Below are 12,584 nucleotides of genomic sequence, written 5' to 3'. Positions count from 1 at the left end.
CCAACATTGAATCAAATTAATTATCCAAAAATGCTTGGTGGAAAAAGAACATTTTCAGCAGGTGACAAAACGTTAGAATGGCAGCTTCCTGTTTGGCTTCCAGAGGAAGTCTTCCAAAGGTGCCACCACCTGACCTGCCTGGGCTCGTCCACACTTCCGTTTCTCCAAGGAAAACCCGTGGCATAGCACTGAATTGGAACAAACTACCAGGGGTTTTTCCGTAGATAGCTGTTGGTTCCAAATGAGTGCTGAAGAGTGGGTTTTCAGGGGAAAGAGGCCGGGCCAACGCCACAGGGCCTGGACAAGTGGGAAACCGCTCAGACACTTGCTGCTTTCTAGGCAGCACAGGGCAAGCAAAAGATGAGCCCTAATAGGAGGCTTCTCTCAAGGATCCCAGGGATCCGATACACCATTCTGGATGGTGCATAAGGGACATGGGAGTCCTTCAGGTTAAGACTTTTAAAAGCAACCCTTTAATGAGGCAGTTTTGAGGCATCTAATCATAGCCTGCATTTTTATCCAGGCTATATATTAATCAGGATCTGTATTTTAAAATGAGCTTAAAGATTTTCAAATGTTTCATGCCAGGCAGAAGACCAGCTGCCTAAGAACCTTGGCAAGATGTTTATTCTCCTGGACAAGGGGCCCCTTGATTTATAGCAGAAAACAATTCTCAAAGTCATAAAAAGGGAATTACAGGCTAAGAGCAAGGTTACACTGACCCTACAAATTAAGCGTTGGTAAATAGTAAAATGAGCCATATCTTCTTCCTAAGGTTAAAAAGGCCAAGAGCAAATGGAGAAAGCAACTTGAGAAGGGAAGTGTAAACAGAAGAAGAGGCTTTTTCCTATTTTATTTTGAGGCTGTAAACTGTTCCTTTTTACTTTGAGAAGGTTTATTCTTTTAAAAAGGCTACCTATGATAATGTATGAAATATATTAGCTTAAATGTAATTATGCAAAGGATCTAGAAAGAAAGAAATATTAAATTCTTATTTCATAGAGTCATATTGCAATAGGAGACCAGAGGGGCAAATGAGCCCAGCCCCCTGCCAGACAGGAGACGCCATCGAGCACTCCTGATATATGGTTGTCAGGCCTTTTGTTTAAAGACCTCCAAAAGAAGGAGATCTTTCAATGATAAACTCAAGATCTCTGACATCTGTTTAAGATAAAAATTTAAAACTATTAACCATCTGTTTTGGAGGGCAATAGGGCAAGGAGGGCAAGAGGTGAGCTGGTAATTAAGGTTCCTTGTTGAGATAAATGTAAGATAAATGACTACTTATTTGTCATTTATAGATAGAAGAATATATAGCTTTTGTCTCCCATAAAAGGTAATATGAAATGGGTGTATCTTTTGTGATTGGTTCTAGCAAACAGCCAATGGGAATTTCAACCAGGCTGATTGGACAGAGGCAGCCAAAGGAGGAGCAAGGAGGCTGGGCTGAGGGAATATAAGTGCTGGCCATAATGGCAGGAGACCAGGCCAGAGCTTGGTAACCATATACCACTGTGCCTCTCATTTATTTGTCTGACAAATAAATTATTATTTTAATTTCTCTATTGCTGCGTTGAATATTTCATTCCAGCTAAGCGTTAACCACAAGCAGGGTGCTACAGTTTCATTCCTTTGCTTGTCTGTTATTTTTCTTTCCTCCCCTTCTATATTGCCAATGGAAGGGATACCCCCCCCCCGCCCCCCAGTGGAGTAGAAATGAAATTGAAGAAGAATAGGAGGAAGGAATCCTTTGTTTAGAAAGACTTCCCCCTTTGTCTCACTGCAGCTCTAAGGGAAAGGGTCTACTTCTTTAAACTCCTAGGCTGTCTGGTCACATCCACAACATACATTTTAATCACATTTAAAGCAAAAGGCTAAAGAATCAAGGAAACCAAGCTACGATTTCCAGTAACCTTAGCAAACTGTGGTTCCAAGGATTGTTTAGGGGAAGCCAAGTGTGTCAAGTGTGTAAGGGACGCGGGTGGCGCTGTGTGTAAAACCTCAGCGCCTAGGACTTGCCGATCGCATGGTCGGCGGTTCGAATCCCCGTGGTGGGGTGAGCTCCCGTCGTTCAGTCCCAGCTCCTGCCCACCTAGCAGTTCGAAAGCACCCCTAAGTGCAAGTAGATAAATAGGTGGGAAGGTAAACGGTGTTTCCGTGTGTGGCGCTGGTGCTGGCTCACCAGTTGCAGCTTCGTCACGCTGGCCACGTGACCCGGAAGTGTCTCCGGACAGCGCTGGCCCCCGGCCTCTTAAGTGAGATGGGCGCACAACCCTAGAGTCTGGCAAGACTGGCCCGTATGGGCAGAGGTACCTTTACCTTTACCTTTAAGTGTGTCCAGAATATATCTAAATGATGTATCAAAATGTCCACAAAATTTTGAATATATTTGCTACCAAACTAATTCAGATGGTGAGTCCAATATCAGTTTAATGGTAGCAGGGAATTAAGAAGATTGACTTATTCATATTTTTTTCCAAAACAACAACAAAAACAATTTTAAACTGTGTGAAGCATAGCAAGATAAGTTTTTGTTTATTATAGCATCTGGAACTCCAACCTTCAGGTTTCCACAGAGTTAATGAAACGCATCATGTTTCTCATATGGTTTTTAAACGCTGTTATCCATGGTACTTAGCTTTTCTACATAAGCATGCAAAACTGAGCATATGACACCATGCCTGTGAAAAGAATACTCTCCATATTTACATTTCTCAGAAACCTGGAGCTTCATTATGACGGATATAACTCATAATAATAATAATATTTTTTTATTTATACCCCGCCCTCCCCAGCCAAGGCCGGGCTCAGAGAGGCTTACAAGCAATAATAAAAACAAGTTGAATGATTACAACTTAAAAACAAAATGAAAATACAGCATTAAAATATTGAAATATTAAAATGTAGCCTCATTGCAGGAGGAGAAGGAAAAGAAAAAAGAAAGAGGGAGGGAGGGAATCAAATTGGCTCCAAGCCAAAGGCCAGGCGGAACAACTCTGTCTTACAGGCCCTGCGGAAAGAAATCCGATCCTGCAGGGCCCTGGTCTCATGAGGCAGAGCGTTCCACCAGCCGGAGCCAGAGTTGAAAAGGCCCTGGCTCTGGTTGAAGCCAATCTGACTTCCTATGGGCCTGGGACCACTAGGGTGTTGTTATTTATGGACCTTGAGGCTCTCCGTGGGGCAGACCGGGAGAGGCGGTCCCGTAGGTACGAGGGTCCTAGGCCATGAAGGGCTTGAAAGGTCAAAAGCAGCACCTTGAACCTGACCCTGTACTCCACCGGGAGCCAGTGCAGCACTGGGTGAAGATGCTCCCATGGCAGAGACCCCGTGAGGAGCCTCGCTGCAGCTCAGTGGGTTTGTTTTCTCTGGACAAGTCTGAAAGCTCAGTGGCTGTTCATCCAACTTCCATATCCTAAGGATGTGGCATGAAGATTTTCCTCCTGAGTGGAAAAGCTGTTTTAAAGGATAACAGTTGTCAGGAGCTGGACTGCGGAGGAATGATGGGAGCCCATCCCCCTTTTTCTGAACCTTCCCAGGGGCAGGAGGACAGTATTGAGTTAGAACAGTGGTTTGCAGAGGGACATAGTCCAGAGGGAAAAGTTGGAAAATACTAAGGGAGAAACAGCTAGAAGAGGAAACGCCAAGAGAGAGACAGCTGGCAGATTCAGTGTCCTTGGACAGCACGCCTGACCCCCCCTTCGCCTAAGACTAGGCGGGCTCTGAGAGGGATAGAACAGAGAGCTCAGCAGCGACAAGCTCAGATTACCCAACGTAGGAGTGACGTAAATTAATGGGGACGGAGGGGTGAAACTTTACTGGGAGCAACGCCATTTTTTAGAGAGATATGCATTCCTTTGTCTCTTGCTGTGATCATTAAAGAACTTATTTGGTAAGAACACTCCTTTCGTTTTATTTGCTGCCACAGGGGGAGGGATCCGATCCCCCAAAGTCTGACAACAGTCCATTGTTGCAGTTTTCTAAATTTTGGGCATTGGCACAACCATTAATTGCATTGCTCATACTTGGAAGTCAAACTATAATTGGAGACACTTGGATTTAGAAAATAAAATATGGGCTCTTACAGCAATCTACGTGTTTCTTGCAAAGCTATAGAAATTGCACAAAGGTGGTCTGATTCTGGACCTGCTTTACAAGCTCTAGCCGTGTCAATAATCCAGTGCTATACTCGGGTTTTTCGTTGTTCTGACCTCCGATTTGCTGTTTGCTTGAGCATTTCCACAGTGGGAAGGTTTGCAAACTTCAGTCCCTTCCTTTACATTCACCTCCTGGATTCTTTATCTCCGATCACCAGCATCTCTTTCTTCAGTGTGACTTATCCAGCAATGTGTTATCTCCTGTTGTTAGAATTCTAAGGTCCCAAATATAAAATAAATGTTCATAAATGTACATGGCAAACACATACATAAGTATATAAACCTTGTGTCTGAAACATCACCACCACAGGCACCAACCTCTTGGCATCCTGCTCCGGCTTCACCTCTAATTTTTACTACATATGCCCAGTAAATGGTTTGCATCGAACCAAAAGATGCTGTAAGTGCTGCTCAAAAGGAAGGTGCCTGTGTTACTTAGCTAAGGCAGCTGGGCTGCATCTATAGAGCTCTGCTCATTACTTACTCTAGGAGTTGGATCATCGTCATTCCCCACATGCTTTTTTGTGGGTTTCTTTTGTGTGTAGGCTTTATTTTTCAAAGGTTCTGCCCTTTTATGCTCCCAATCTTCGTCCTCCAGGTCCAGCTGAGTCCCCTTTAATTTTGCTCTCTGACAGAACTCCCTACACTCTACCTCTGCCCTAGATGAAAGAGAAAGGACGGTCATCTTCACCAAATTCAACAAAACCTCTCAAGACATCTGGAATTGATATGGCATATTTATTCAATAGGGGATGCGGGTGGCGCTGTGGGAGCTGGCTCTGACCCTATTAAAGCTGATTATAGATTATAATTTCTGGGAAACAATGGGAGCAGTTTCCCTTAACTGCTGTAGCACTGATCATGAGGTAGTAGTACCCTGGTATTTGTACAAAGGTATGTAAGGAGGACACGGGTGGCGCTGTGGGTTAAATCACAGAGCCTAGGACTTGCCAATCAGAAGGTCGGTGGTTCAAATCCCCGCCACGGGGTGACCTCCCGTTGCTCGGTCCCTGCTCCTGCCCACCTAGCAGTTCGAAAGCACCTCAAAGTGCAAGTAGATAAATAGGTACCACTCCGTCGGGAAGGTAAACGGCATTTCTATGCACTGCTCTGGTTCGCCAGAAGCGGCTTAGTCATGCTGGCCACATGACCCAGAAGCTGTATGCCGGCTCCCTCGGCCAGTAAAGCGAGATGAACGCCACAACCCCAGAATCGGTCACAATTGGACCTAATGTTCAGGGGTCCCTTTACCTTTACCTTTTATTTATGCAATAAAATATAATATTCTTAGTGTGCTGATTGGTTCTTTTCAATCAGTAACCCAAACCACTTATTTCTATGTTACATTTTGTTTGTCCAATGGATTGGGATCTACTTTTTGCTCTGGTGTGGACAAGCCCCTGGTTGGGGTGGGGGTGGACTGAAAATCCTTGCTTCAGAGCTAGGATGCCAGGAAGGGGAGGCAGGCCACTGCAGAGCTTATGTGAGGCCAGGTGCGAGTCTTGCTCTTCACATGACAGCAGAGGTCTGGCAGGCCTGGGGGGGGGGCAGGTTAGCCCTCCAAGGCCTGGGGCAAGTGTACCTGGCTGCCTCCCCCCCCCCCCCCGCAGGCCAGAGAGGCATAGTGGAGCCCACCAGGACAGCTGTGTGGATCAACAGCTGGCTTAACTATGGGCCAACCAGCCCTCATGGCAATGCACCCCCCCTACAGGTTGCCTGGTTAGTCCGTCCTCCTGGCTGGCACCCCCCCAGGACTCCCTGACACTCGCCTTCAGCCTTGCACAGCCAGGGCAGCGTCACTAACTCCCTTGGGGGTCCTGAGGCACCTGCACAGGTTGTGGAACTGGAGCTTTGGAATATCCCTCACAGTGGGGGTTTGGCTGCCTCTTTATTGTCACTCATACACTGTTATTTTTAGAGCCTCATCTTATTAATCTGATTTTTATACTAATCCCTGCTTTAAATTGCATTCTTTTAACTTGATTTTTTAAAATAACTTTTTTATTTTATTTTGAATGATGTAGTTTCTCTGCTCTACCAGCTGAGGGGTGGGATATAAATCTAGCTAATAATAATTGATTTATCTGTTAACAATTTGTTGATACTTACACCTCTAAGAACGTGACACAATCTTTGTGTCCGTAGATCTCTGCGATCCTCTTGGGTGTGTCCCCATAGAGATCTGCAGCATCAATAGGCGCATGCAGAGAATGAAGGGTTCTTAACACTCCTAGTTTCCCTGATTCAGCCCCAAAATGAGCTGCCGTCCATCCTGCTTCAGTTCTCAAGCACAGGCGAGCACCATGCTCCACAAGCAGTTTTATTATCTTTGAGTGCCCTGTAGAAATCCAAGGATGGGAGCCAAGTGGGTGAAATGGATCACAGTGGAATTTCTTCATTATAGACAAGTTCCAGTTGCAGCCACCTGCTACCTGAGGCAAATCACAAAATGGTGTCCCCCTCTCTGCCAGGTAAGAAGGGTGAGGGAAGATGTACAACAGGAACAAGGGCGGAGCAGAAAATAAAGATCTCTATCAGGACCTGCTGCGCCGTGGATCCTGTCACCCTTGCCTCGTGAGTGGGCCAGCCTTGGTTGCTGCAAATACACCCAAGTCTCTGTGGCACCTTAAGGTGTGTGTGTGTGTGTGTGTGTGTAGTGTTAAATGGTGGCTCCCCACATGCTGGCTCTCATCCACCATTCCTGGCCCTCAACCAGGCTGGCTGGGGCTGATGGGAGTTGGAGTCAAAGACCTGGAGGGCCACACGTTTCCCCCACCAGCCTTTAAAACGAACCGATTTATTGTAAGCTAAGCTTTCATGGCTCAAAACCATTTCATCAAATGAAGAAAGTGTAATGCTGTGTTGATGTGTAGACATGCGCATGAAAAGCAAGAATTGCAAGCAGTGCTGTCAAATGGCCAAGACAGGCAACAGATGAGATTTGGGGCAATTCAGTAAATACAGTGACCATTTACAAAAGCAGTAATTGGTCATAGTGCAGTCATCTTAACACTGTTATGTTATTTCCTACTCCTAGTGGAAAAGGAAACCAACAACTCACATAAGGCCTATGTGAACAGAAACTAACCTCTCAATGAGCTGTCATTCAGACATTTCATGCTGCAGCCTCCCTTTGGAATTTCTTTCTTTGAAGAATGTCGCTTTTCAGGTCAGGTCAGCAGCAGAGAATCTTAGGAGACTGAAATGTTCTATTTGTTTCTGAATTCTGCTGTTTTTTGCTGTGAGATTAGTACCCTCTTTGTGAATGCAGTAGAAGAGATTTATAACTTACCTTTTACTGCAGCCCAGTGCAGTGGTGTTCTGTCACTCCAATAAATATCTTTGCAATTTGGGTCACACAGCCCTGTCTTGAGAATCTCATCCACCAAGTCACAATTGCCCAATGCTACAGCTTCATGCAGCTCTGTCATGCTCTTACATTAAGCTCTGTGCAAGACAAAACAAAAACAAAAAACTGAAAACCCAAATCCTGCATGATTTTGTACTTTTTTATCCAAATGAGACACAGTTATTAGTGGTACAGTGGTACCTCGGGTTACATACGCTTCAGGTTACATACACTTCAGGTTACAGACTCCGCTAACCCAGAAATGGTGCTTCAGGTTAAGAACTTTGCTTCAGGATGAGAACAGAAATCGTGCTCTGGTGGCATGGCAGCAGCAGGAGGCCCCATTAGCTAAAGTGGTGCTTCAGGTTAAGAACAGTTTCAGATTAAGTATGGACCTCCGGAACGAATTAAGTACTTTACCCAAGATACCACAGTAAAAGGAACGTAGTAGGAAAGAAAATATTTACAGGCAGTCTTTGCTGGAAATGAATCACATGCCTACCGTCTGTGCTCATGCTCCAATCCTACGTCCCCTTGTTTGGGCGTAAGTCCCACTGAAATTAGGAGAGAAAGACAACATGGGATTTTGCCCCTGCAATAAAGAAAGCAAAGTCTGTCTGCTGATGACAAAATCCCCCAGTCTGTTGTTACTTACTCTCTATGGGAACTGGCTCCTCCCTTGTTAAAGCTGCAGAGCTTTGAAGGAGAAATCTTTGCAGGAATGTTTTCAGCAGATGCATGTCACACAGGCTTAGGCATTGAATTTTAGACAGCCTGTGCAAATAAGGTAAGGGGTCAATATTGCACGATAAGAGAATTGGGTTGTAAGGTTTCGTGATGCTGCAGATTTATTAAATATTTTAAGGAAGGCATTTTTTTCCAACTGCTCTTCCCCACCTGAAAAAAGGATGGCCTGAACTCTTTTGAGGTGCTTCCAGATGGGTAGCACCTGAGGCTTCCCAATTGTTGCTCTTCTGCTGCAAGCGGCAAGCCGAATTGCAAGCAACTCTCCATACTAGTGAGCATATTGTGCATTTTAAAATGTGTACAATCTGCTATGTTCAGTCCTATGCACCAGCAGGCTTGACACGGCTTCTGCATATGTCCAAGGGAAGCTCCCAATTGACCTGAGCTGCCGCAGTGGCTGTTGTTTTATCAGACATGGGGTTTTTTAATCAATCTTTTAATTAACACAAAATGCTTTGTTTAGTTATAATTTTAAGAATGTTTTAAAATATGGAAATGCCATTTAAATGAAAGTATAGAGCTGTAACACTATAATGCTAATTCTGAAAAGAAGGGGGGACTTTCTGGTCACCACCACCTTACAAAGGTAATAAATGACGATGAGAGAAACGGCTTTTTAACAAACATTTTTATAATAGCATAATATCATCATACTTTAATGCTGTAACACTTTCTTTTAAGTGGTATTTAACTAATTTTTAATATTAAAAATTATAACCAGTAATGCACCAGTAATGAAAAGATAGATTAAAATGAACAATACAGTATAAAATGGCGCCCACTGGAAATATTATGGTGAGTGTGCTCTGTGATTGTTCACCTGCCTGTTACATCATTGCGTTTCTTCAAACCATGGACTTCAAAAAACACACCTGTGCAGTTAGTGCTGCACTTCTGAAAAAAAGGGAGGACTTTTTGTTGCCAGAGGAAAGACAGGAAAAAGTCCAGGATTGCAATGATTGGATGTTGTGTGAGTATCCCATAATAACTGAGCAAATTCTGCACTAAATGCCTAGTGTACAAGATCTGCTTAACTATTGTTGACTGTTGGCTGTTATGTTTTTATGGTGTGCTGCTACTATAAGTTGTCATTTTATTACAGTATTTGTTTTTAATATTAGTTTCAAATAAAGTATGACTATATTTCTGAAATTTGAAACTGCTGCTTAATCTAATAAGATAAAAGACAACTTCCCTGGATGTCTAGATCCAGGTTTCGGGCAAGTATTTGATGATGATTTAAAATCACAAAACATGCAGCAAAGCATGAGAATATAGGCTGTTAGACCTCTAAAACAGACTATTCTAAGTTAATCCCGAGGTTCTCCAATTCCCTTAGCATAGAAAGAAACCACACATTTAGTAAGGAACCAGGAGAACAAAAACTTTTAAAAAGAATGGGAAAAATTATAAGTTATCTAGGAGACCAGTGTAAGCAGATGGAAATATTAGCAGGATTTTAATTCCACTTATTCTACAAGGAAGGCTCAAGCAGTATGTGGACTGAGAACTCCCAGAAGTGCAAGTTGGATTTAGAAGAGGCAGAGGAACCAGAGACCAAATTGCAAACATGCGCTGGATTATGGAGAAAGCTAGAGAGTTCCAGAAAGACATCTACTTCTTCTTCATTGACTATGCAAAAGCCTTTGACTGTGTTGACCACAGCAAACTATGGCAAGTTCTTAAAGAAATGGGAGTGTCTGATCACCTCATCTGTCTCCTGAGAAATCTCTATGTGGGACAAGAAGCTACAGTTAGAACTGGATATGGAACAACTGATTGGTTCAAAATTGGGAAAGGAGTATGACAAGGCTGTATATTGTCTTCCTGCTTATTTAACTTATATGCAGAATTCATAATGCGAAAGGCTGGGCTGGATGAATCCCTAGCCGGAATAAAGATTGCCGGAAGAAATGTCAACAACCTCAGATATGCAGATGACACAACCTTGATGGCAGAAAGTGAGGAGGAATTAAAGAACCTTTTATTGAGGGTGAAAGAGGAGAGCGCAAAATATGGTCTGAAGCTCAACATCAAAAAAACGAAGATCATGGCCACTGGTCCCATCATCTCCTGGCAAATAGAAGGGGAAGAAATGGAGGCAGTGAGAGATTTTACTTTCTTGGGATCCATGATCACTGCAGATGGTGACAACAGTCACGAAATTAAGAGACGCCTGCTTCTTGGGAGGAAAGCAATGACAAACCTAGACAGCATCTTAAAAAGTAGAGACATCACCTTGCCAACAAAGGTCCGTATAGTAAAAGCTATGGTTTTCCCAGTAGTGATGTATGGAAGTGAGCGCTGGACCATAAAGAAGGCTGATCACAGTCCCATGGATTGCAAGAAGATCAAACCTATCCATTCTTAAGGAAATCAGCCCTGATCGGTCACTGGAAGGACCGATCGTGAAGCTGAGACTCCAATACTTTGGCCACCTCATGAGAAGAGAAGACTCCCTGGAAAGGACCTTGATGTTGGGAAGGATGGAGGGCACAAGGAGAAGGGGATGACAGAGGACGAGATGGTTGGACAGTGTTCTCAAAGCTACCAGCATGAGTTTGACGAAACTGCGGGAGGCAGTGGAAGACAGGAGTGCCTGGCGTGCTCTGGTCCGTGGGGTCACGAAGAGTCGTACACGACTAAACAACTAAACAACAACAATTCCACTTGTAATGTAACAAATACTATGGATAATATGGATTAATATAAAATTTAGAGTATGGAAGAATATGCAGTTGTAAGTGTTGAAAATAGGACCCCATGGAGAGGGGGTCGTGAGAGTGAGAGTAATCTCAATATATGGATATGTATGTGGATTGTTGCCTTTGTCTGTTCAAGATCTGTTCAAGAAAATTGGAGATATGAAAGGAACATTTCAGGCCACAGTCATGTGCAAGACTTCCCATCAGGCCACAGTCACGTGTAGAATCATAGCATCCCATCATCTCCCCCTTTCTTTCTTTATTTAATGGTGAGTGGGACAGAAATACATCGGGATGCGTGGTTTGCCAGCACATACCCTAAATAATTCTGCCCACCGATGTTGTTAAGTGAGTTCAGGGTGAATGGGACAAAAAATACTTCGGGATACGTGTTTTGCCAGCGCATGCCCGAAATAATTCTGCCCACATCTCCCCTAATGTTTACTGTTGGTGCTGCCATTTCGCAAAGTAGGCAGCAATGATTTTATTGGGTGGCTGAGGAGGGGAAAAACACTGAGACCAAAGGCGGATGAGACCAGGGATGCATTGGATGAAGCAACATAGCAAAATTAATATACATACTATGACAATAGCATATTGAAAAAGATTGCGAAGCCAATTCAGATTTGGCAACCAACCAGTGAGCCACTGGGTAAACGAATCCCAGAGGCCAGAAAGTCCAACGTCCTGTTTGATGTGATGTGTGAGATTTTGCAAATGAGAAATTTGTTTTTGAATAGCTTTAGAATTGTCAGTAATATTAAAATAGCACATGGCATCCACTTGTTCACAGCCATAATGATGAAGCATCAGCAAATAATCAATTGCAGCGCGATTCTGTAAGAGTCCATGTTGGAGTTCACTCTGCTCTTTATTCAAAAGGTGAAGGGCTTGTGAGGTAAAGTTCAGAGCTTTTGCTGCAGAGCAAGCTAAAGAATTAATATTCCTGCTATTCCATACAGCCAGTCCAGGGACTCCTAAGAGAGAGACAGCTAGAGAAATATATTCAGATCTGCTAGGGAGAGAAACAGAATCATCACAATCATTAGTCAATTCTACAGAGCGTTGATATCGAGAGCGGGATAAATGATGCTTCTTGGGTAAAATGATGGACAAACGGCTTAAGCAACAAGGTGTGCCATGGCTGATGTTTGCCGGAATATAATTGAATGTATAGCCTGGGCATGAACAGAACCAGCCTCCAGGCAGTTCTGTATATTTATATATATATATGAAATATCTACATAATTAGAGCAATTAAAATTATTATCCTTGCACATTTTCACACAGTTGGTTTTTGTGCAATTGACCATACAGGCACAAGTGGCATTAGAGGGGGCCACGTATGGGGTTAACAAATCAATTGCCAGAGATGGGCGTCGGCGCAATTGGTTACCCCAGTGATGGTAACCGGAATAACCAAGGGTGCGAAGAGAATCATTTTGGGGTAGGGATGAATAAAACCAGGTATCATTTTGCATATCAAAAGGGCCATGGCAAACAGGGATAAGGCAAGAACCAAGGATTTCACCTATTGATACCTGTTGAGTTAGGCAAAAGGAAGAAACATTGAGGGTTTTTGCAAAAGATTCCCACACATTTATGGGTGTGGAATCACCGCTATTAGGA

At 43.6% G+C, this 12,584-nt stretch overlaps 1 protein-coding gene across 4 annotated transcripts in view; it reads right to left on the bottom strand.

Annotated features, from left to right (window-relative positions):
* ANKRD66 (ankyrin repeat domain 66) overlaps positions 1-8,133 on the bottom strand; it is a 119,622-nt gene extending 111,489 nt beyond the window's left edge. Inside the window, exons 1-5 of one of the 4 annotated variants that reach the window (XM_081906627.1) lie at positions 8,006-8,133; positions 7,447-7,601; positions 6,264-6,492; positions 4,639-4,813; positions 3,353-4,369 (exon numbers count right to left, since the gene is read on the bottom strand). In XM_081906627.1, coding sequence (XP_081762753.1) covers positions 4,349-4,369; positions 4,639-4,813; positions 6,264-6,492; positions 7,447-7,585 — 564 coding nt within the window. In that variant the 5' untranslated portion in view covers positions 7,586-7,601; positions 8,006-8,133 and the 3' untranslated portion in view covers positions 3,353-4,348. Of the gene's footprint in view, positions 1-3,352; positions 4,814-6,263; positions 6,493-7,446; positions 7,602-7,970 lie in introns of those variants that run through there. The other 3 variants (XM_081906628.1, XM_081906626.1, XM_081906625.1) reach the window with 3 other exon arrangements.
* Between the last annotated feature and the right edge of the window lie 4,451 nt (positions 8,134-12,584).

The sequence above is a fragment of the Podarcis melisellensis genome, assembly GCF_964234715.1.
Source record: "Podarcis melisellensis genome assembly, chromosome: 3".
Lineage (NCBI taxonomy): Eukaryota > Metazoa > Chordata > Lepidosauria > Squamata > Lacertidae > Podarcis > Podarcis melisellensis.
Note: the sequence above shows the minus strand (reverse complement) of the source record. Positions and strands in the feature narration are given on the sequence as shown.